General features: G+C 40.0%; 1 protein-coding gene across 2 annotated transcripts in view; it reads right to left on the bottom strand.

Moving 5' to 3' along the window:
* afg3l2 (AFG3-like AAA ATPase 2) overlaps positions 1 to 26,384 on the bottom strand; it is a 62,606-nt gene that overhangs the window by 24,834 nt on the left and 11,388 nt on the right. The window contains exons 2-9 of one of the 2 annotated variants that reach the window (XM_069922437.1): positions 16,941 to 17,040; positions 14,208 to 14,279; positions 13,809 to 13,921; positions 12,728 to 12,880; positions 10,063 to 10,137; positions 6,505 to 6,626; positions 1,147 to 1,420; positions 303 to 440 (exon numbers count right to left, since the gene is read on the bottom strand). In XM_069922437.1, coding sequence (XP_069778538.1) covers positions 303 to 440; positions 1,147 to 1,420; positions 6,505 to 6,626; positions 10,063 to 10,137; positions 12,728 to 12,880; positions 13,809 to 13,921; positions 14,208 to 14,279; positions 16,941 to 17,040 — 1,047 coding nt within the window. Of the gene's footprint in view, positions 1 to 302; positions 441 to 1,146; positions 1,421 to 6,504; positions 6,630 to 10,062; positions 10,138 to 12,727; positions 12,881 to 13,808; positions 13,922 to 14,207; positions 14,280 to 16,940; positions 17,041 to 26,384 lie in introns of both variants that reach the window. The other variant, XM_069922436.1, reaches the window with a different exon arrangement.

Here is a 26,384-nt window from a genome sequence, read left to right on the forward strand (position 1 = left end):
CAAATGGAAAACAGCAGGCAAGGATGAGAATTGGATCTTTCTCAATTGGGATGAAAATCATAGCATTACAGTGAATCTGGTGCCCTTCGGCTCCATAGTGGCCCTTCATTGCTAGCCTGCAGCACATATCACAGGAAGATATAGTAAACTATCCGTGTGTTTCTTTTTTCACACTTGTCTTTTCAGATAGGAATGACCTTCCCCAAGATGACCTACCTTTCCAGAAAATGCGCTGACCGTTTCCAAGCACCTAATCCCATCGGCTTGTTTCATTACATGTACACAAAGGGCAAAAGACTTACTCTAGCAGGACCCACACCAACGAACATTTCCAGGAATTCAGAGCCATTCACAGTGATAAATGGCACATTGGCTTCTCCTGCAGTGGCTTTGGCTAACAGAGTTTTCCCAGTTCCAGGGGGACCTGTGAGAATAGCACCCTGTGATAGAAAGATAAAATCCTTGTGAGACTCTGCATCGAGGTCTTTAACTAATTCACAGGCATAATAGAGTAATATAATTCACTAATTCACCGATATGTTGGGCTGCATGGTTCGCGAAGTACTACTTCAACATTGGTGACCCAGGTTCAAATCTGCTACTGAATGAGTTTGTACATTCTCCCAAGGACCATGTGGGTTTCTTCCCACATTCCAAAGATGTACAGGTTAGTTGGTTAATTAGCTACATGGGTTCATTTGGGCAGCTTGTGCTCATGTGCCAAAAGGGCTTGACCTGTATATCTAAATTAAAACTGATCCAAAGGGCAATTCCAATCTATTTTACACACTTTCTAACTAATAAAATGCAATGGTTTTCATGCAAGAATTATATAAATTGGCCTATATATTCAAAAATTAACTGGCTTAAAATAATGTAAGGGTCGTGGGACCGACATGAAAGTCAATTCAGTTTATAGTTTGAATAGAAACTTGTACATCAGTAGAGAAAGGCAAAGTGCTAAGGACATGGGAGACATCAACTACTGGCTCCCTATATTTGGAAAGAGCAGGAAATTAACTTTTTACCTTCAAATTTTTGAGTACAATGGACATCCCAATACCAAAACATAGAAGACAAGGTTAATGACACTACTTAGTTCCTGAAAGCTCTTGGATAGATTTTGTTTGAGGAAAGGCAGCTCACCTTTGGAATTTTTGCACCAAGTTCTTGATACTGGTTTGGATTCTTCAAAAAATTAACAAATTCCATTATTTCCAACTTTGCTTCCTCACATCCTGCAACATCCTTGAACTTTACATCGATCTCATCCTTGAGAACTTTTGCTGTTGTTTCTCCCACACTGAATAGACCACCCATGCCACGCCCAGATCGGCCCACACCTGCTGATCCTCGTCTCAGAGCGAACAGTAGAAATCCAATGATCAGTATAGTTGGAAGCATGCTCAATAGAAATGAACTAAACAAAGATAATAAATAGATAATTTCAAATTAATATGGGAGAAGGCATTAGGCACAAAATACAGAGTTTAAAAATAGTTTAGCAATGCACAAAAAATACATTTTGCAAATAAAGGGTCAATGCAGTGCTCGATTCTAATGAACAGAAAATTAACATTTTTCAATGCTTAATAAACTAGGTTCACAATCTAATTTCAACCATGATAGAAATTTTTTTGCACAAATGATAATTCGTTTCGTGATTAAAAATGTAAATTTGCTTGATCACATACACATGCCCTGAAGTTTGACTTTGAGAATTCTTTAAATCTAGCAGCATTGACTCATGGATGTCATTCAAAAATGGCGATGCAACACAGATCTAACAAAATGTCAGGACCAAAACTCTTACTTGCTGCAACCAAACAGGTACTTGTAAAAGAAAATTAATTGAATTAAAACACGACAATAAATACAAAAAAAATAAAGAATACACATTCCTGACAAAGGGCCCAGGCCTGAAACTTTACTTCCTATGGATACTGTGTGACCTGCTGAGTTTCTCCAGAACTTTTATGTATTGCACTCCACCCCAATATCTGCAGATTTTCTTGTATAACTCTACTGTTTCTTTGGCTTGGCTTCGCGGACGAAGATTTATGGAGGCGTATGTCCACGTCTGCTGCAGGCTCGTTGGTGACTGACAAGTCCGATGCGGGACAGGCAGACACGGTTGCAGCGGCTGCAGGGGAAAATTGGTTGGTTGGGGTTGGGTGTTGGGTTTTTCCTCCTTTGCCTTTTGTCAGTGACCTCACTCTACTGTTTACCTGTGCTGCAATAGGAGAAATGAAGTAGGCCCAGGTTTTTTCTGAGATTAGAGTTCTCAAAGCACTTTATCACAGTAGACGCCAGTGCTGCCGATTGATAGTCATTGGGTCACATCACCAAGAGAATAAAATGATGGGAAGAGTGGGAGAACATAGTGGCATTGCAGATCAGTTGCTGGATTAGTCACCCAGAAAAGCTGCAAACTCTGGAATCCTGATTAGCCAAAGAATTGTTGTCGGATCTCAGCTCGTCATCCAGAAATTTAGTTCAAATCCCACCGTGACATTTTGAGTAAACAAAAAAATCTACAGATGCAGGGATCTAGCTAGAGTTCACAAGCGTGCTGGAGAAACTCGGTCAGTCAAGCAGCATCCATAGAAAGCAAAAAGCAGTCGGCAATTTAGGCCTCAGCCTCCATGCTGCAAGTCTACACAGGCAAGGCTCCTCAACTCCTTCTCGGATACATTGCAGATTAGAGTATTGTGCCTCCTGCATCCAAGATGAACTTGGTAACTTTTCTGACCTAAATTCTATCGCTGGTAATTCTTGCCCATTAATCAATCTGTCTCCATTCCAGGAGACAAAGTACCTATAGACATCTTTTTATAAACCCACCAGCTCCCACAGTTATCTTTTATAACTCTTCCCACCCTGTCTTCTGCAAGGACATCATTCCTTTCTCCCAATTCCTCGATTTCTGTCGCATCTGACCAAGATGATGTTTTCCAATCCAGGAACATCCGAGATCATGTCCTTCTTCAATAAATGTAGTACCCTATTGCCATTAACTCAACCTTCACTCGTCTCAGCTATTTCCCGCACATCTACCCTGGCCTCTCCCCCTGCCACCAGATGTAACAAGGATAGAGTTCTCCTCACCCTCACCTACTACCCCACTAGCCTCTGCATGCAATGCATCATTCTCTGCAATTTCTGCCACCTAGAACAGAATCCCACCATCAGACACATTTCCTCTGCTCCCATCTTCGCCATCTATGGGGATTACTCCCTCGACCACTCATCCACTCCTACCAATCGCCCCTTGGTACCCCTCCCCAACCCCGACCGCAATCGCAAGAAGTGCTACACTTGCACTTGAAGCAATGATTTACCTGTAAATTTGTAGGTACTCTTGATGTGGCTGCCTCTATATTGGAAAGACTGGATGCAGATGTTTCTTTGAGCACCATCGCTCTATCTGCTGCAACAGCAAGGATTTCCCAGTGGCCAACTTCAATTCCACACCCCCACGACTGCCAGATTGGACATGGCCTCATACATTGCCAGGTTGAGGACATCTGCAAATTGAGACCATCCCCATACAGATGGCATCAATGCTGACTTATCCAATTTTCGCCAACTCCTTGGCCAGTTTTATTTTTCCATCATCCGTCCTCCAGCTCACCACCCCTTCCCTTCCCTTCCTTCTCCTATCAGAGATTGATCTTTCTTAGCTCTTGTCATCTCCCCCAGTCACTTCTCAGCTTCATTCTCTTCTACCCTCATACCCCTTCCCCCCATACCTTTTCATTATTCAGGCATCTGCCAGTTTTTTTAGCACTTCAAAAGACTGAATTTATTTATTAAATAATATTTTGGAAAATGAAATCAAGAATAAAAATGATCAGAAAATTGTGGTTAACAGATTATTTAATATTAACAGATTACCTCAAGAAAATCTGCTGTACACAAATTGAGTGATTCCTGTCCAGGGTTACGAACACTTAATCTAAACTGCAAAGGAACCACTCACTTGTATCAAAGAGCTTCAAGAATCTCTACCTTAAATCTAGTTTACCAGTAAATACCAACTACTACATCCCAAAAATGAATAAAAGAAACACAAGTACTTATTCTTGGCTTATGAGGTGCACAAAAATCACTTTTCCACAAATATGCCATGCATTTTTTCTATCCGTATTTATGGCCTTATAAATACATATTACACATACAGGAGTATAGAGTTTTTTAAAATCCTTTTATGGAAACAGAGCAAAACAAGCAGTCCTGAAATCATCCCTGTACATTCAGATATGATTAACCTCACAGAAAAAAAAACCAATAGTGTGTGCTTAAACATATTCCCCTTGTTGTCAAGTAAACTTGCACACGAGAATCCAAGAAATAGTAGACCAGCGAGTCTTACATCAGTGGTGTGCAAACTTCTGGAGAGCATTGATCTATGAGCATTTGGAGAAGTCTACTCGGGGATAGTCAGCATGGGTTTATGAAGGGAAGGTCGGGCCTCATGAGCTCACCAGTAATTCAGTCTTTTTGAGGAGGTAACAAAATAAATTGAAGGTAGGGGGTAAGACGTGGTCTATATGGATTTTAGCAAGGCATTTGACAAGGTTCCCCAGGAGAGACTCGTTCAGAAAATCACGAGGCATAAGATCCATGGAACCTTGGCTGTGCAGATTAAAAATTGGCCTGCATGTAAATGCAGAGGGTAGTAGTGGACAGAAAGTATTCTGTCTGGAGTTCAGTAGGGTTCTGCTCTGGGTGACATGCTCTGTGATTTTTATAAATAGTCTAGATGAAATAGTAGAAGGATGTGGATGATACAAAGTTTGGAGGAGTTGTGGATAGTGCTGGAGGTTGTCAGAGACAGGATGCAGAGTTGGGTAGAAGAGTGGCAGATGGAGGGGATACATTTTAGAAGGTCAAACCAGAAGTCTGAGTACAAGATTAATGGTTGGACACTTAACAGCGTGGAGGAACAGAGGGCCTTTGGGCTTCAAATCCATACATCTCTCAAGGTTGCTGCACAAGTTGATAGGATAGTTAAAGAAGGCCTATGGGATGTTGGGCTTCGTTAATAGGAGGATTGAGGTCAAGAGTCGAGAGGCCATGTGGCAACTCTACAAATCTCTGCTGAGACTACACTTAGAATATTGTGTTCAGTCCTGGTCACCTCATTATAGGAAGGATGTGGAAGCTATGGAGAGGGTGCAGAGGAGATTTACCAGGATGTTGCCTGGATTGGGGAAAAAAGTCTTATGAGGCAAGGTTAGCAGAGCTGGGACTTTCTCTACGGAGCGAAGAGGATGAGAGGAGACTTGAAGGTCCGCAAGATTCTGAAAGGCATAGATAAGGTGGACAGCTAGAGCGGTTTTCCCAGGGCAGGAATAGAAAACTCCAGGGGACATCTCTACAAAGTGAAGATAAAAATGCTTAAGGGAGACATCAGGGATATTTATTTGGGTGCCTGGAATGCCTTGTATTGGATGGCAGTGGAGGTTGAATCATTAGGGGCCTTTAAGAGACTCAAAAGGCACATGGATGAAAGAAAAATGGAGGGTTACAAGGTAGGAAGGGTTTCATTTTTTTTGGTAGGAATATATAGGTCAGTACAAGAGCTGAAGGGCGTATACTGTACTGTAGCATTGTAATTTCAGGTTGCTACATGGAGCAGTAGCTGACACTGCTTCTTCATGGCCCCAGCAACCTAGGTTTGATCCTGACCTCAAATATTTGAATGGGCTTTGCACACTGTGCTTGCTGCGTGAGTTACGCCAGGTACTTTGGTTCCCCTCCACACCTCAAAGAGGCACATGTGGATCAATTGGTGACTACAAGTTACCTGTAGTGTAAGTGGGTTACAGAAGAATCAGGAAGAAAATAGATTAGGTAGCAAGGGAGGAAGAAAAAATGGATTGTTGGAATTCTTAAGGGCCATCTGGCCGAGAATTTAAGGACCAGACAGCTTCTTACCTTGAAAGAAAATAAGAGATTTAAATAGTGCAAGAAGATATCAAGACATTTTCCTGCTAGCTCCTAGTGCATACAGTAAAATTACTTATCAGGAATTCAAGCAACTGGCAGCCTCAAGCAACCGTTAAAAAAAAATCACGGAAAATAAATGGTGAAAAAAAAAAGAAATTTTAAAATTAGCACCCCCTAGCAGTCAGTTTGCCAATCATGAAACACAGTCTCAAGCAACCGGAAAATTCACTTATCTGGCATTTACCAATCCCCATAGATGCCAGATACCAGGGGCTTTACTGAAATAATAGGATAGCAGGTACACAAAAAAAAACCTGATTTTGTCCTTGTGTCTGCCGGTATTCATTTTGATCTCAATCTGGCCATTCTGTTTCCATATACTGCACAGAACAGGCCAGTTTGGCCCTTCTAGTCCATGCCGGAATACTTCTTGGCAAACTGCAATCTGGCCATTCTGTTTCTGTGGCCAACTGTAATCTTGATTTTACTTTTATTACACAGAACGCACTTCCAAAAAGAAACTAATTGTAAAGAAACCAAATATCTTACCCATCACTCTCCGTGGAATAAACAACAGGTATCCTACTTTCACCTTCTATACCCTGTTCCTGCTGTGCAGTCTCCAGATTCCGTTCAAAAGTATCCACACTCCCAATGTTAAACCACACATACTGCTGTTGAAACAAACAGATTCAGGGATATAACCAATTACACTCAAGAAAGGCCTAACATTGCACACTAAACTGATTTGGTCAAGACCGGTTTCAAAAATTTAATCACTTCTCTTCACCTGTTCCTGGAGGCTCAATGGCACATTATCAGGAAAAAAAACCCCAAAATTTTCTTCAATTTTTCTATTTTGTGCTATTACCATACAGTCAAATACAGCAGCTGATTTATTCATAGAATAAATTTATTCAGCTGTTAACATTTATTTTTTTCTCTGGCATTTGCATTTATCATTTTATCTCTCATCATGTATTAATTATAGGTAAATGATTGTTAGCGTGTTTTCTGTACCTGGGATGCTGTAGCAACCAAAACATCTGTACATTATACTTAGGTATATGACAATAAGCCATTCATTAATTTAGGAAAGAGTCAATATACCTGAGAATATGTTTAAAGGTACTGGCTGGGGATTAACCACAAAAAACACCAGAAGAAATCCAGAGTTCTCAGGCAGTCTTTTGGTTGAAGATGCCTTGCTTCCAGCAAGTTCCATGGATTTTTGAGGTGACTTTTGCAGCCAGCATAGTACAGGCAAACTGTCACAGATAGGCAGGAGGAGACACTTGATGGAAGGAGTACACAACCTTCTAAACTTGCCAGTTACTCTCGGACTCCTGCACATTCACAAAACAGTCAATGGTCATTCTCCAATTTCAGTAGTCACGGACCCAGGATCTTCACGAATCAGTGGGTATGTTATAGATTTCAAGAGGTCTTTTTAAGAATATCCTTGAATCATCCCTTCTGTACACCTGGTCAGGTGAGCAAATGTCATGGCCTATCCATTGAAGTTGGCTGAGTAAATTTAGTCCATCATGCATACTATCAGTAAATGATAGTAAATGAGGTCTTTATTATAGATGGCTCATCTCTCAGACAGACAGACAAAAGATGACATCTCAGCAGCCTGGTAGGCCACAAGCTTTGCACTAGGTTTAAGGTCTTGAATATCAGACGACCAGCAGGTGCTCCAGTGAAGATGAACCTCAACATTAATGCCTGTCTGTTGAGGTGCCTCCCGATAAATAAAAAAATGACCCATATAGTTCCATTTTTTTCACATCTTGGTCATGGACCTTTATTATTTGGGGTTGAGGTGAGGGAAGAATTATTGTACGCCAGGGCAGCTTTTCATTACGAATGCCACTGCATAGCCCACTCTCTCATGCGCTTCTACGACGACTCTGAAACCAGACGCAGCACAAGCACTTGCCAAAGTGTTATCTGGACACTGCAGCACGCAAACCTTGGAATGGAAAAGACGTAGGTTGAATGATTTACGTTTATCCTATAGATAACTTGCGTTCAGCAGCAAGCTTGTTTGAGGTATGGTTCAGTGATATGATGAAAAGGGTTAAGTATCACACTGAAGATAATGGATGAAAATGAATTATGGTATGAGAAAATGCTTTGAAGTCCCTTTCGAATGACAATAAAAGGTCAAAGAAGTCCACATCCAGTGATTGATGCCATCACCTGCATTCTTCCTGAAATTGTCACATGAAGCTAGTGTGCATCATGCCTCAAGGAGAACTAAAACCACAGTGATTCAGGAAGCAGCCCCATAGCAAGAATGGTGACAGTTGAGGAAGACTCCTGAGATGATACTTCCTCTGGAACACACATGCAGTCTCCTGGCCTGTCTCCCACTCCACTTCCCAGATACAAGAGATAAAGCTGTGAATTAAAATCCTTTCTACCATCTGCACCAGTCGTTTAGTTTTTGATTGACTTTTTATTAGTCTCGGGTGACAGAAAGGCTGGATTGAATAGTTTGTGGAATCAGCCAAGAACACTAGCGTCAGTCACATTTGAGGAATTCTTCAAACTGCTCTTGCCAGCAAACATCTTTAATTTTGATAAAGGTTCCTTGGTTCTTGCCTCTTAGTTGGATGGGCTCTTTTATATTTGGGTTGTATTCCTCCTATTGAGGATTTTGGGGTCAGGGAAAAAGAGCAGATGAGTTGATGGTTAATCTGCATTTTCAACAGTCATTGGTGCCAGTCATGGGTAATGTGGCCATCCTTAGGCCTCTTGCTTGGAAGATCACAACCTCACAGGTGTGAGTACCTGAATAGGAGTGCTGTCACGAGGTTGGCTTTTACATGAAGTCAATCTCAAGCAAAAGCCAACCCCTTAATTTTGACGAAAAAAATCTGGAATTTTCCATATCTCGTGTAAAAAAAAAAAAAAGGACCGTAGTCTCTCACCTCAGTTCTGGCCGCCTGCAGGCCAGAGGTCCCGATACCCCAGTTGCGAGCTCACTCCTCAGCCCCGGTCGCTCGCCTATTGCAACCTCCCCTATAGTAGGTGTGTTTTGAAGCGCAGACTCTATACTATCACTTTAATTCTTTGCTGTTTTTGTTCATTATTCGTTTAGAAATCATTTGGACCTGCTACTGATATGGTATTTTGGATTCTAATGTGAACTTCAGCCCCTCAAAAGTAGGATCCATGTAATGGTTAACCCCATAAATTTAACATTAAAGATGGTCTACAAAATTGAACTTTTACACGAGTATATACAGTATTTCAATTGTTTCTTTAACAAAATAGTGTTGGCTATCCCAGCTCTGTCCACAGGAGAACACCAATGGAGTTCAACCTCCCAATCTATCCAGAGGACATAATTTCTAAGCACAGCAGTGAAGTCACATAGGAGAATAAATTATTCTATCTCTGGGATGCAAAAAAAAAGTTTTCTCCAAGCTCAGAATAGAAGTTTTTTTCTGCTTTATCCATACCTTCTGTGATAGGGTGATTGAACTGATCACTGAGCCAATTTGCACTATGGAATGAAGGGTGAGGAGACACACACTTATATCAGACTATCTACAAAATCCAGCAGAACACCAGTACTTAAAACACAATGTTGGAGAAACTCAGCAGGGCAAACAATGTAGGTAGGCACCTGATTAAAATGGTGGTCTGGGAGGGGGTGAGTAGGGGGGGGGGGGAGGGCAATGGAGGCCCACCGGCCCACAAACAAGAGCTAAATAGGTGGATCTCAGATGAACATCAGTAGCTGCTAAGTTTTCCAAGCAGATCCTTAACAGGGGCTTTGTCTACCTACTGACATGATGTCATTAGACTCTGGCAACCCCACCAATAACGATTTCTTACACATTATCAATTCTCTTCCCTTCAGCGGCAACACCATTTTCTAGGCCAAAGATCTCTACTTTGTTTCTTATACCACCTCCATCCCTCTGTACATCTTGAAGACATTGCACAAAACTTTCTCTTTGACCAAGATTTTTGGTCACCCATTGTTTCATCTCCTGTGGCTCAGTAACAAATTTAATTTAATAAGTATTAGAGCACAAGTTAATTCATAATAATGTTCCAATTAGAATATTTCATAAACACACTTACCCCATCCATAGTGAATTTATCTGGAGCAAAAACGACTCGAACATAGCGTTTGTTTACTACTTCCAACCTGTCAACCTGCCAAAAGAAAGCATCGAGTGGTTAATAACCTTAAAAATCCAAATAATCCACAAGTCAGAGCCTCAAAGAGCTCCAAAAGATTAGTCGAAGATGATTTTTCCTTTTACCACATTGGTTCTGCTCAATCCTATTATTCTTTTGTTGTTACTTTAGATTCCAGGATTTTCTACACCACTGATGTTAGGTAACAGACAAATAGATCCTAATTTTCTCTCTCCTTCCTTTCTTAAATAGTGGTGTCCACCAATGAAGAGGAACAATTCCAGGATCTAAAAATCTTTGGAATTGAGCATCTGTCTCCAAGGTCACCTGATCTGTTGAGAACACAACCCACATCAGAACTCAAAAGCAACTAAATTAAAATAAAGATCATTAAAATTAATGAATCTCAAATGCCCAGACACCAAGATGACCTTTTATTGGTATTGCACAAGAACAACAAAATTGAATACACATCCTGACAGAGCACACATACACCAAATAAGATATAAAAACGTTAATAATAAAACAATACAAATAATCAATGTTTGGCAGTGTTCGGTTCACATATGGCTCTAGGGTAAAAACTGCTTTTGTCTGTCTGTCCATAATTTAATGGACCGGAGTGCAGCAGGTCAAACAGATGACCAGGGTGGTACGGGTCTTTTAGGATGTTGGCTGCTTTACTAAGGCAGCGAGAGCTGAATAAATCCTCCAAAGTGAGCAACCACTAATCTTCTGGGCCGTACTGATGACCCTCTGTAGATTTTGTCTGCTGTCGAGCATCTAGCAAACCAAGTAAGAATGCATTAGACCAGCACACTCTTGATGGAGCAGCAATAGGACACCAACAGTTCCTCCTGCAGTTTGATTTCCCTGAGAACCCTCAGGACATGGAGTCGTGGTTGTGCCTTTTTAACTACTGTGATGGTATTGGTGGTCCAGGACAGTTCTTCAGCAAGAAACCAGAGAACAGTGACCTTTTCCACAAAGTCCCCCTTGATGTATCATGGGTCTGGAACTGCACTGTTCCTCCTGAAATCTACTGCAAGTTCTTTTGTTTTTGAGGAGTTCAAGACAAGATTGTTCTCTGAACACCACACTGTCAGTCTTTGGACTTCATCCCTGTAGGCTGTCTCATCTCCTCTTGAAACAAGACCAACCACAGTCATGCCATCTGCAAACTTGATGATGATGTTGGTAGATAATGTGGAGGCACAATCTTGGGCATGATGGGGCTCACCTTAGTGGGGAGCCAGTTCTGAGAATAAGTGTAGAGGAGAAGTGAGTGCCAATATTAACAGTCTGGGAGCTGTTTGTTACAAAATCCTTAATCCAGAGACAAATATAGATTGAGAAAATCCTAATTCAGCAAGTTTTGTAACCAGACTGCCCAGGATGACAGTGCTAAAGGCAGAAATTAAGTCTAAAAAAGCATCCTCACATAGCTCCCCTGGTATTCAAGGTGAGTCAGTGCAGTGTGAAGAACAGTGGCGATGGCATCCACTGTAGACCTATTTCCCCTTTTGGCAAACTGATGACTAATGTAAATTTTACCAGATGGTAGTCATTGATTACATTCTTCTTCTGCAGTGGGATGATTGCGGCAGACTTCAGACAAGGTGGGATGATGGATTTAGACAGACAGGTTGAAGATCTTTGTGAATAGTAAAGATAAAGAAACAAACAAGACTGTCCTGAATAGACAATTGGAAAAGCCCAATGAAAAAGCAGCTATTTTCTAGGAATGATACAAGAATCTTCAACCTTAAGTAAATCCAACAAAGCTATTGAAGGCTTAGTGAAACTCAAAATGTAGTTACTCTCAACAAAGTAAATCATTTACGGTTTTTAGACTGCAGGCATTTAATGGCAAAAATCAAGGAATTTTGCCACGACAAGGGCAGTCTGAAAAGGAATGTGGAGGAATTTTGAGTCAATTCCTGCACCACAATTCATCCTGCAGGACCCCTACAACATTTTGGAGGAAGCCTGCAGTGTAAATCGTACTGGAAAAATTTGTGGACGATCATCCACTCGACTGCACTTCCAACCACCAGGACTGTTGCACTCAGATACTTGAGGTCTAAAAAGGCGCCCAGTGCCCATACAGGCAGTAATTATGTTAATTTTTTCAGTACTCTTCCTGTCATTGCAGTCTAAAAAACATTAATGTTGTTACTGTCAATAGTGTTCTTGAAATGCTTAACAATGTTTTATATGTTCCAGTGAGGTGCAGTTCCAATTACATAACGCTAAACAAGAAAGGCCGTAGAGGCTGGGGAATACACAAATGTGCTGGAGAAATTCAGCAGGTCACGTGCCATGTGCTTGATCTGCTAAGTTTTGTCAGCACATTTGGGTACTCCAATTATTGCAAAGAATCTGGAACATGATGTCAAAAAGTGAAGGGCTGACTTGGAGATTACAAACATTTTAACATGCTATCTACAAAATCACAAAGCCTGCTATGACAATCTAGAATTTCAGATTAAAGAAACTACAACTCATTTTGAAACTGCATTTGACAGACTGGAGAACATCAGTATATAAATTATACACAACTAATTTTACAATTGTCAGGCACGCACAATAACTAAACACTTACTATTCCTTTAGAAAGGTAATTATTGACAAAGTCCTTCCACGTAACTTCTCTACCAACATTCCTGAAGAAAATGTAATAAGTGACAGTCGCCCAAAATGCTGCTCCTCCGAGAAAATAAAATCGAAATTCCTTATCGTCCCATGGAATATCACCCTAGAAAGTAAAAAGTTATCAAATCGCACATGATGTAAATATTGTAGATCATACATTATTACAACTTCAGATGCAGTGTTTCTATGAGATAAATATCTACTTTGCTGAAGCATAGGAAGTTAAACTAATACACGCTCCTTAAATTTTGATTTCAAGTACTACAGGTATTCAAAATTGAATTCAGTCTTGAAGTTCCACTCAATAAGTTTTACTCAATGCTCTGGACCTTTGACTTGGTGAAACGACACAAGGCACTAATGTCAAATTGATTAAATTAGATCTAATTTTTTTACAAAAACACTTGAGAAATGTTGTATCAAGCACCATCAAATACCATCATTTACATACATATTTCTCTATCAATAAATAATTCAAGAACCTGGCTGACTATCATTTCTGAGGTCAAAGAGAGATACATAATAAATTAATTGGATCACCACCATCACACATTCTAGTACAGAATTTTAAAAGCTCATGTTGCAAATCAATAAAATTCAATCAGATTAAATCTCCCCAATGTTAAATAAAAGCAGAGAAGACTGTCAGGTCAGGAACTACTGTGAATTGAGAAACAAGCCTTTTCTATTTGAAAATTCTCCATCAGAACTAGGAAAAGATCTCTGATTGGGCACAGGGAGAAAACAGGAGAATGGGGTTGAGTGGAAAAATCAACCATGATTTGAATAGCAGGCTTGATGGGTTGAATGGCATAATTTTGCTCAAATGCCTATGGTCTTATGGCAGGGTCACCATGGAGATAAAATGCTGAAATTACTTAGTTATGTACAATATTAATTTATTCTTTGCTCAATAGATGCTGCCCGATCTACTGAATGTTTCCAAAACTATAATATTTTATTTTTAATTTAATGAAAGTCTTGGAAGTCTGGGAATTTAAACTTGTAAGGTTAAAATTCAGCTAAGGTACCTTCTGTAATCTGGCCCACCAGGTGGATTCATCCTTTCGGCCTCCTTTCTTTCCTCCACTTCCACCACCAGAACCATTGGTCCCAAGACGCTGAGAATTTGCAGACTTTGATTCTGAAAAAATACATCCATGAATAAAGATAGTGACTCAGTTCAGTTTCCATGTTGAGCTGGTTAGGTCATCCTGCAGCATGGATATGAACTTGTGAAAGACACTTCATTGGCTGCTCAGAAAGGGTTTCCAAAATGTATACCGTCTATCCAAGAGATAATTTCTACACAAGTGAAGACAGTGCCACTTTTCCTGTTAGTTTATACTCATGAAAATTCTAAATGCATGCAGAATTAATTCTGAATGAACATAAATTAGAATATGATATCAGTAAACCTCATACAATACCTTTTGCCTCATTTGGTGATCCTTTGGATTCACTTGTTCTTTTGGATTTGTTTGGAAAATATTTTTCAAATCCTGCAGTAAAAATTAACTCAGTTCAAAAGCTATACAAATGTTACCTTAATTTAAACATTCTAAATATTAGATTGGATGAACTCTTAATTCCAAGGCTCACCATTGTATAGAGATAAAGAAAGCTTATTGATTAAAATGTCAGTTGGAAAATTAGAATGTTTTACAATAATTCTCTTTTGCTAATTATAACCATATAACAATTACAGCACGGAAACAGGCCAATTTGGCCCTTCTAGTCCGCACTGATCCAAGCACCCTCCTCTAATCCCACTTACCAGCACTCTGCCCATATCCCTCCATCCCCCTCCAATCCATATACTTATCCAACTCTTTCTTAAATGACAACATTGACCCTGCCTCCACCACCTTTCCCGGAAACCCATTCCACACAGTAACCACTCTCTGAGAAAAGAAGTTCCCCCTCATGTTACTCCTAAACCTTTGCCCGTCAACTCTCAACCCATGACCTCTTGTATCCATCTCTCCTGCTCTCAATGGGAAAAGCCTTACCACGTCAACTCTATCTATCCCTCTCATTATCTTAAACACCTGTACAAAATCCCCTCTCAGCCTTCTACGTTCCAAGGAATAAATACCTAATTTGCTCAGTCTTTCCTTGTATTCCAGATGCTGAAACCCAGGCACTCTATAATATCTTTCCTATAAATCAGTGACCAGATCTGCACACAGTACTCTAAATTTGGCCTCACCAATGCCTTGTACAGTTTCATCATTATTTCCCAACTCCTATATTCTATGCACTGATTTATATAGGCAAGCATACTAAAGGCCTTCTTCACCACCCTATCCACATGCGCTCCTACCTTCAGGGAACAATGCACCGTTATTCCTAGATCTTTCTGCTCCACTGCATTCTTCAACACCCTCCCATTTACCACATATGTCTTGCTTTGATTATTCTTTCCAAAATGAACCACCTCACACTTATCAGCATTAAACTCCATCTGCCATCTTTCTGCCCACTCCTCTAAGCAGTTTAAATCCCTCTACAATCTTTGAAAACCCTTTTCATCATCCACATTCCCCCTATTTTAGCATCATCTGCATATTTACTAATCCAATTTACCGCCCCAACCTCCAGATCATTAATCTATATGACAAACAGCAACGGTCCCAATACCGAACCCTGAGGTACACCACTTGTCACCGGCCTCCATCCCGACAAACAATTATCTACTACTACTCTCTGGCATCTTCCTTCTAGCCACCGTTGAATCCATTTGACTATCTCCAAATTAATACCCAAAGACTTAGCCTTCCTAACTAACCTCCCATGCGGAACCTTATTGAAGGCCTGACTGAAGTCCAGATAGACAACATCCACTGCTCTACCCTCATCAACATTCCTAGTCACCTCTTCAAAAAATTCAACAAGATTGGTCAAACATGACCTTCTACGCACAAATTTATTGCCCTACCTCTATTTCCTCCAGAGGTAACAATCTGCATAAATTAAGCTCTCAAATTTAAATTACAATATGCTAAACATAATTTGCTGGAGTAACTCAATGGTTCAAGCAGCATTAGTGGGAGAAATAGAATGGGACAGAGACTGGTTATAAGTAGACTATTCTTTTTCTCCCTCCAATGCTGCTTGACCTGCTGAGTTTCTCCAGCAGATTGTGCTCAGCTTCAGATAACAGCATCTGCAGGCTCCTGTGCGTCTCCACTTAAATTTGGATAACCGTAGTGGCATTTCCTACGATAAGCATGTAAATGTGCATATTCTGATACAGCGATAAAGGCTAAATTGCCCATGACGATAGATTCCATAATCTTGATGCTAATTTTACACCCAATTTAGAAACCCAAACTGATTTGGCCATCAAATTCATCATAGTCAAAGGGTGGTACAGCATGGAACACTTTTTGGAAGAAAAAACCCACCAAAGTTAATAGATGTTCTTGCTAGGTAGCCACCTAGGATCAAGGATGAATTGCTTCCATCCAGTTTCATGGGTACTTGGGTGCCTAAAGTAGGTTAGGTAGCAAGTGGGTGCATATTTTGTGAGGTGATGTGATTCCATCCCTTAACCAGGCCTTCTACGTCCTCACAATACATGGTATCAAGATTCTCAATACCATCTCTTATGCTCCTTCAAGAATCTTCAGACTTTACACATGGCACAAAACTTCTGGTCTACTGGAGAACAGAGATGCCTACTCTCTTGTGTGCTTATGAGATCTGGACTATCTATACAGGCATCTCCAAGGACAGAAAAAAATACCACAAATACTGTCTGCATAATCCTTCATATTCACTGTCTAAATCCTAAAAAATGCACATTCACCAAAATTTCACCACCAGTTCCGCAGGAGCAACTAGGGTTTGGCAATAAACACTAGACTTGTTAAAAATGGGTGTCGGCAATTGGACAGTTGACCTTGTATCTTGACGAGAAACTTTAACCATCATTTGCATATATATGCTACTCAATCTGCTGCATTCTTCCAGGTGTTTCATTTTTGCGCTAGATTCCAGCATGTGGCCTCTTAAACCGTCAGAAATAGATTCTGAATGTTTCTTTTTTTTTTTAAATTGTTCTACTGTAGGGACTAAATAAAAATAAGTTTCTGATATTTGAAGAAATAGACTAGTTAGTGATTGCAACACATAATTAGAATTTCATGATTCCTCACCTTTTGGAGGTCGAGCACATAGGTGCCTGTAGATACCGAGCACATTTGTCAGCAGGCTGTTCCTTGCCAAGTCCATAGAGTTAAACGCACAACCAGAATGCTGCAAGAAAATTACAGAAATATTTCAAATATTTTCTGGTTAGCAGCTGCAAGAACAGAACTTTGAACAAGAAGAGAAGTATTTAAAAAGCACCAAGAAAGGCAAGTTCTTGTTATTTTCTTGTTAGGAGTTTTCTTGCAAAAGTGGGACTTTCAACAAGAAATGTTCAAAAAGCAAGAGTAAAGGTTACATTTCTTGTTTAAATTTCTCCATTGGCTAATTAACTGTAGCCAATAAAGGGAAGGGGAGCTTAATTGGAGTGACCCCTGTTGAAGTGGCCAAGAATGGAATGTTGAGACTTTGGATAGCAGAGGTAGTACAGGAATTGAAATAAGGACAATCTTATTGAGAAACAAGGATTCAGCAAGAACGCACAGGTTAGGGGTTTTTTTTTCTTTTTTTTTTTTTTTTAAGTCCTTTTCACACTGGTATCCCAGTAAATTGGCCAGTGTTCTGATTAAAGAAGTTGTTCACACCAGACCACCTTTAACTGGGACACTACCTGGTTTCACACTGACACGTCATCCCTGGGGATAGGAGAGTCTACCTTCAACCTTTTTGTCCTGGGTATAACTTGTCCTTTTGACACTAGGTTGCGTTGTCTCCGCTCCATCCTCAACATCCATTGGAGCGCTTTCATCCCTAACGTCGAAGTACTCGAGATGGCAGAGGTCGACAGCATCGAGTCCACGCTGCTGAAGATCCAGCTGTGCTGGGTGGGTCACGTCTCCAGAATGGAGGGCCATCGCCTTCCCAAGATCGTGTTATATGGCGAGCTCTCCACTGGCCACCGTGACAGAGGTGCACCAAAGAAAAGGTACAAGGACTGCCTAAAGAAATCTCTTGGTGCCTGCCACATTGACCACCGCCAGTGGGCTGATAACGCCTCAAACCGTGCATCTTGGCGCCTCACAGTTTGGCGGGCAGCAACCTCCTTTGAAGAAGACCGCAGAGCCCACCTCACTGACAAAAGGCAAAGGAGGAAAAATCCAACACCCAACCCCAACCAACCAATTTTCCCCTGCAACCGTGTCTGCCTGTCCCGCATCGGACTTGTCAGCCACAAACGAGCCTGCAGCTGACGTGGACTTTTTACCCCCTCCATAAATCTTCGTCCGCGAAGCCAAGCCAAAGAAGAAGAATTGGCATGCTGGTATCAGGTAATGGCAGGGAAGTGAGTATGAGTTGAGGCTGTCAATCCCTGATGTGATTTGATGCTTGTGCTGATTGATTTGCTTTCACACTGGTCCCTTAACCAATAAATTGGCTGTGGGTATTGCAGCCAGGGCAGGGACTTTCTCCTTTTACAGAATATGGATAGTCAGGGAAGCCAACCATATCCTTGATGATTTCTTCTGTGAGGTGCATCCAGCTGCAGCTACTTAAAAACTTAAGGAGTTGTATTAACTCTAGAGGCTGAGGGAAAGGGGGGGGGGGAAGGAGGAGGAGGGATAAGATGGTTGTTACAGGCATGCAATCGCATCTGAAGTAGGTGGAAGGTAACTGGGTGACTGTCAGGTGGGGGAGTGGGTGAGGGCAGTTGTGAAGGTTGTTGGCCTCAATAACACGTATACTATTTTGGATACTGTTGAGAGGGAAATTACCTACCGAGAACAAGCTATGGTGGTCAGGTCTCTGGCACAGAAGCTAGCCCTGTGGCTAAAGGAAGGGAAGAAAGTTGTAGTGATAGGCAATTCAATTGTTAAGAGTGGCAGATAAGTAAGTGATTCTGTGGAAGAGACTGAGAATCCTGGATGGTATTTTGCCTCTAAGGAGCTATGGTCTGGGATATTTGAGGTGAGTAGGCCGATGTGTGGTCCATGTTGGGACCAAATGCATGGGTAGGAAGGGTGATCAGGTCCTGCAAAGAGTTTGGGGAGTTGGGTGTCAAGTTGAAGGACAGGTTGCGATCTCAGGATTGCGTCCCATGTCATTGTGCTAGTGAAGTTAGAAATAGGAGGGTAATGTAGCTTAACACATGGTTAAAGAGATTGTATAGGAGGGAGGGCTTCAGATTTCTGGATCTTTGAAATTTTTCAAGGATGGTGCCACCTGTCTCTGCATGGTGGTTACATCTGAACTGGAGGGGGTTATTATCCTTCCAGGAAGGTTAGCTAGTACTGCTCCAAGGGATTTAAACTCTATTTGCAGGGGGATTGGAACTAAAGTGCCAGAGCAGATAGGGAATTGGAGAAGGAAAATTATGCTAAGACTATATAACAAAGACAGAAATCAAAGGGTGTGTGTAGTGGAAATAATGTTGTCATGCAAAGCAGAATTGAAGGAAAAGCAGATAAGCTTGGCACATGGAATTTTGACATGATGGCTATTAGTGAAACTTGATTGCAGAAGGGGGAGGGCTGGCCAGCTCAATGTTCTGGGGGTGGGGGAGGGGGTTCCATTGTTTCAGATGCTATAGAGTGGGAGAGATGAAAGGAGGAGCGGCATTGCACATCAGGGAAAAATATCGCAGATGTGTTCAGAAAAGACAGACTAGATGGCTCATCTCTGCTGAGGATTTGTAGATGGAACTGAGGAATGGGAAAAGTATAACCACTTTAAAGGAATTGTATTGTTAGCTACCAATAGTCAGCAAGAATTGGAGGAGCAAATCTGCAGAGGGATGGCAAATCCCCAGGGCCTGACAAGATCAACTACTATATTGTGGTCATTAGCGACTTGACTGGAGGATGGGCAAGATTGGTTGATGCAAGTAATGGGGTTGAGGTGTTTAAAAAGGAATAGAATAGGAGGTATGGGGGGGGGATTAGCATTATTGGTCAGGGATAGTATCGTGGGCAGAGAAAGGGAGGATGCTGCTGAGGGAGTATCTACTGAGAGAGTGTGAATGGAAGTTAGAAATGGGAAGGAAGCAATCGCTTTATTAGGAGTAGTCTAGCGGCCCCCAAATAACCCTTGGGACATTGAGGTGCAAATAAGCAGACAGATTTTAAAATGATGTGGAGAAACACGGTTTTTGTTATGGAAGATTTAACTTCCCTAATATTGGCTGGTAATTCCTGACAGCAAGAGGGATAGATGGGTCTGAATTTGCCAGGTGTGTTCAAGAAGGATTCGTGACACAGTACGTGGACGAGCCAATGAGAGAAGAGGTCATACTGGATCAAATTCTGGGTAATGAACCTGGTCAGGTGGAAGGCCTCTCAGTAGGTGAGTACTTTGGTGAGAGCGACCACAACTCCGAGCTTTTCCGTTGCTATGGGCAAGAATTAAAGCAGACAAAATGGAAAAGTGTTTATTGGGGAAGGGATAATTACAATGGTATGGGGCAGGAACTAATGAAAGTAAATTGGAAATAGATGTTCAAAGATGAAAGTACAGATGCGGAGGAAGTTTAGGGACTACTTATGCTGAGTTCGGGAGAAAATATGGTCGGAAAAGGAAATTGTGGTTGACGAAATGGATGAGGCAGCTAGTCAAGGGGAAGAAGGAAGTACACATTAGATATTGGAAGCAAGAAACCGGAAGGGTTTGAGAAGTATATGATAGCAGGAAGGATCTTAAAAAAGGACTTAGGAGAGCATAAAGGGGGCATGAGAAGGCCTTGGCATGTAGGATTAAAGAGAATCACAAGGTGCTCTATGCATATGAAGAATGACAAGACCTAAGCTGGGACCGCTAAAGGATGAAGGAGGCAATATATCCCTAGAGAAAGGAGGATGGAGAGGCCCTAAATGAATACTTTAGCATTCACAATAGAAAAGGACTTGGATCAGGATGAGGTCAGAATAGAACAGGGTTGTGTGCTGGATAATGTGGAGATTAAGGAATAGGAAGTGTTGAATCTTCTCAAAACGTCCCTGGAGTATATGCCAGGTTGCTGTAGGAAGTAGGGGGAAGAAATAGCTAGGGCAGTGGACTATGATCTGAGTCCTCTTTGGCCACAGGGGAGGTGAATGGATTGGAGAATGGAAAATATGGTCCCCTTGCTTTTGTGGGGGGGGGGGGAAAGAGAATGAAAATCCTGGGAGTTATTAACTGGTGAGTCTTGTGTCAGTAGTGTGTAAACTATGAGTTTTCTTAAGGATAGGAGCCATGAATATTTGGAGAAGTGCAGTCTACTTGAGGATAGTCAGCATGGCTTTGTCAAGGGAAGGTTGTGCCTCACTAATCTGAATTGAATTTTTTGAAAAGGTAATAAAGGAAATCGAGGATGGGGCATAGGATATAGACAGGATGCAGGTTGGGAGAAAAAGGTGGCAGATGGAATTCAATCTGGATGAGATGATACATTTTGGAAGGACAAACCAGAAGACTGAGTACAGGGTTAATGGTCAGATACTTGAAAGTGTGGATGAACAGAGAGACCTTGGTGTGCAAATCCATACATCCCTCAAGGTTGCCGCACAGTTTGATAGGATAGTTAAAGAGGTCTATGGGACCTCATTCATTAATAGGGGGATTGAAGAGATCATGTTGCAACTTTGCAAATCTCTGGTGAGACCACACTTGGAGTACTGTGTTTACTTCTGGTCACCTCATTTTAGGAAGGATATGGAAAACTATGGAGAGGCTGCAGAGGAGATTTACCAGAATGATGCCTGGGTTGGAAAATGAGTCTCATGAGGCAAGGTTACCAGAGCTGGGACTTTGGTGTGTAGAAGGCTGAGAGGAGACTTAATAGAGGTCTACAAGATTGAGAGGTATAGATGGGTTGGATAACAAGCACCTTTTTCCTAGGGCAAGAATGGCAAACATCAATGGACATGTGTACAAAGTGAAAGGAGGGAAGTTTAGGGGAGACATCAGGGGTAAGGTTTTTTTTAAAAAGAGTAGTGGGTGTCTGAAATTCTTTGCCAGGGATGGTGGTGGAAGCTGAAATATTAGAGGCATTTAAGAGACTCTTAAACAGACACATGGATGGAACAAAAATAAAGGGTTACAGGGTAGGGACAGTTTAGTATTTTTAAGAAATATAGGTTGGTACATTGCGGGCCAAGGGCCTGTGCTGTAGTATCCTATGTTTTAAGATATTCCCTTGGACCTTGATGGAGGATAGTACACAACATGCAGAGGCCCTGACAAATATATTTAAAATGACTTCATCCAAGGGTGAGGTGCTGGAAGATTGAGGATAGCTCGTTGCTCAAAAAGAGTTCCAAAAATTACAGAAAATATATGAAAGATTTGTCTGAAGACACCTAGAAGATTTGTCTGAAGACACCTAGAAGATTTGTCTGAAGACACCTAGAAGATTTGTCTGAAGACACCTAGAAGATTTGTCTGAAGACACCTAGAAGATTTGTCTGAAGACACCTAGAAGATTTGTCTGAAGACACCTAGAAGATTTGTCTGAAGACACCTAGAAGATTTGTCTGAAGACACCTAGAAGATTTGTCTGAAGACACCTAGAAGATTTGTCTGAAGACACCTAGAAGATTTGTCTGAAGACACCTAGAAGATTTGTCTGAAGACACCTAGAAGATTTGTCTGAAGACACCTAGAAGACATCAACAATGCCATCAAAGAAGGATAAAGGACTTACTGTTGTGCAAGAAACGAAAGAGAGGCCTACCTTCAGAAAAGATCCTGGAGCTGTTCATAAGGAAGGTAGTATCCAATGGAGAGAGGCCAGAAGCCGGGAAGACCTTGGACACATTTAGACAAGGTCTCCCCCGACAATGGCCACTGACATTGGGTGAAGAAGTGACTCTGGACATGCACGAGGAGTTGCGCATACGCAGAGCACAAAAAAATGGAGGAAATTTTTTTTAAAATCCCAGACACCCATAGCTCCAGTGATCAAGAAGACCTGGAAAAACAAAGAACAAGAAAAGAGTAGAAAAAGGTGCAGAAGCTTCTTTATCTTCTGGTGAATTATACCAAATGTTAGATTTTTTTCGACAATCCATGGAAGTGTTAACTGATGAAGTCAGGTAGAATGGTGATAAGATGGAAAGATTATTACAACAGGTGGACACTAGATTTGAAATAATGGATGGAAAAATTAACATTCAAAATCTGAAAGACCAAATGAAGAAAGCAGAAGCATGATCAGTTAATGCAAAGTATAGACATTTTGGAAAATTTTAGTAGATGGAATAATATCAAGAGTGTTGGACTTAAAGAAGAGGATGAAGGGTCAAGACTTGAAAAAAATTCTGCAACGGTGGATACCAGACTGCATTCCAAGGTGATTTGGAGATAGAACGAGCCCATAGGGCATTGAGACCTAAGCCTCAGCCTGACCAAAAGTCCCGTGTAATACTTGTCAGATTCCTTCGATATGAAGTAAGAGAGAATATATTGGAGTTGGCCGGGAAACAAGCAAAAGAAAATCACCTTTGATTTATAATAGAAATTATTTTTTTAATCCAGATGCAAGTTTTGCTTTGTTGAAAAAGTAAAGAGTTTAATCTGATTAAAGATGTATTGTGGGGAAAAAAAGGCCATGCTTTTGTTTTGAAAGTATTAGTCTCGGGAGGGAGGAATAGATGTTTTACTGAGCCTAATGAAGCAAAGGTATAAAGATCAGCAGATGGTTGTACACTTGAATTCATAATATAACTGAGGTTTTGCTGTAACTGAAAATACATAGAGTTTTGAAAGAGTTTAAAAGGGGAGGAAGGTTTAACCTATTTTGTGTGTAATCTAATATACTAGCTAAGGTTAATGGATTAAAAGGTCTATCGATAAGCTTATAGTAAGGGATGGTATGATGCTTCGAGTGAGTTAGTGGGGAATGTGATACTAACCACCACGCTATTATGGGCACTAATGCGACTAATTTTGCATCCTGTACAGATCAGGGTGATAGACTCTTGAACATCACTCGCCTCTGGGGTTTTTCCTTATCTTTCTTCTGCCTTTTTTTTGGTTCTTAGCCTGGACTGTTTATAGATGCAAGATATTATATGGGGAGGGTTGGGTTGGATGAGGAGATGGAGGGGGACACTGGAGGGATATAGGTTTTAATTTTGATGTCTAATGGCAGGGAAATTGTCATTTATTAGTATTATTAATAGAATTCAGAATCTGATAAAGAGAAAAAGGTTATTGAATTATATAGAAAAAAACTAAAGAGGATGTGGCTTTTATACAAGAAACTTATTCAACAAAATTAGAACAAATGAAACTAAAGAGAGATTGGGTGGGGGGGTATTGTTAATTTAATTCTAAAGCTAGAGGAGCAGCGATATTAATAAACAAATGTTTAGCAATTGAAATATTAAATGTAATGACTGATAAAGTGGGGAGGTATGTGATGATAAATTGCAATATATATTTTGAATATTGGACCTTGATAAATATATATGTAGATGATGGAAAATTTATACAAGATGTTTTTATGCAGTTAGCTAATGTGAAAGGAAAAATAATTATGGGAGGAGATTTTAATTTTGATTCCAAGTTGTATAGATCAGGAGGTATCATGATTAAAAATAAGGTGACAAAGGATGTGGAAAATTTTATGAATGAATGAAACTTGTTGATAGTTGGAGGAAGATGAACCCTGATATTAGAGATTATTCATTTTATTCTTGTAGGCATGACATATTCCCATATAGATATGTTTTTAATTGCCTCTCAACTCCATAAGAGTTCATAGTATTGAATATTAAGTGATGACATTATCTGACCATTTACCTTTAGTTATGTCAGTTTTACTGGAAGAGGAGCAAAATATAGGTCAATGCAACATTGCTGAAAAGGAAAGATTTTTTTGACTTTATAAGGCAACAGACTTTATGGACCTGAATGTACATTCTGTAACAACTAAGTTCGTGGCATGGGATTCTTAGAAGGCTTATTTAAGAGGACAAATAATAAGTTGTATGGTTAAGGTTAAAAAAGAATCTCTGAAGTTAATTCTTTGGAAAAGGAAATAATAAAGATGGAAAAAGTATTCCAAAATCGAGGGAATGATGAACAAAGGAAACTGAAGCTTAATTCATTACAAACATATAGAGTAGAGAGGGATACAAGACAAACCTGACAAAAATATTATGAATTGGGAGATTGAGCACAAAGTTTTAGCATGGCCATTGAAGACTGAACAAGTGTTGAACAATAGTAGCTGTAAAAGAAGATTTGGATCATTTACTTACAAAACTCAAGGTATTAATGATGTGTTTATGAAATTCTATAAGAAATTATACAAATCAGAATCTTTGAAGGCTAGGGATAAAATCGACAAATATTTGTCCAAAATTACTTTACCACAGTTAAGCATAGAAGACAGAATTAAATCCATTTACAGAATTATATGATATATTGATATCTTTACCAAACAATAAGGCTCCAGGGGAGGATGGTTTCTCTCTGGAGTTTTATAAAGAATTTAAAGAGTTATTAATTCCAATATTTATGGGGTCGCTAGATCAAATGGAAGATCTTTGGGACTTACCCAAGTTGTTTAAAACTGCGTTAATAACAGTTATTCCCAAAAAAAAAGGACCCTTTGCTTCCATCTTCATATAAACCAATTTCACTATTGAATACTGATTATAAAATGTTGTCCAAACTAATAGCTAATAGAATGTTTACCTAAATTGATTAATATGGACTAAACTGGTTTTATTAAAAAATAGATCAGTGGATAATATTGTTAGATTTTTGTTTAATAGATATGGCTCAGAAAAGAAAAATACCATCAGCGGCTTTAGCTTTAGATGCAGAAAAGGCCTTTGATAGATTAGAATGGGATTATTTATTTAAAGTACTGAAGGTTTTTGGAATTTTGACAAATTTTATAAATTGGATATGAGCATTATATAATTCTCTAAACGCTAAGGTGATTACAAATAGGCAAACATCAAAATATTTTTTGTTGGAAAGATCATCTGGACAAGGATATCCATTATCTCCTTTTTATTTGCATTAACTATTGAACCTTTAGCTGAGGTGATTAGAAGTGATAATGAGATTGAGGGCCTTAAGATGCATGATAACGAACATAAAATTAGTCTTTTTGCAGATGATGTAATATATATTACAAATCCTGAAAGCTCATTACGAAAAATAAATGATTGATTGGTGAAGTATGGGTTAGTATCAGGTCACAAAGTAAATAATTGATAAAATATTGATGTGAAGTGATGCCAATTATTGAGACAGACTATCTTGAAGTTAAGAAAAGGTCAAAATTTAAATGGCAGATTGGTGCAATTAAATATTTAGGAATTAATGTTGATAAGAATGTAAATAATTTATTTAAATTAAACTACATATCTTCATTGAGGAAAATTAAAAGATTTATTAAAATGGAAAGATATGCCAATTTCTTTAATATAAAGGATTAATTGTGTGAAGATGAACATCTTTCCTAGCATACAATACCTTTTACAATCTTTACCAACTTTTGGACTGTTACAGAGTTCTGT

This window comes from Narcine bancroftii, chromosome 2 (assembly GCF_036971445.1).
Source record: "Narcine bancroftii isolate sNarBan1 chromosome 2, sNarBan1.hap1, whole genome shotgun sequence".
Taxonomy (NCBI): domain Eukaryota; kingdom Metazoa; phylum Chordata; class Chondrichthyes; order Torpediniformes; family Narcinidae; genus Narcine; species Narcine bancroftii.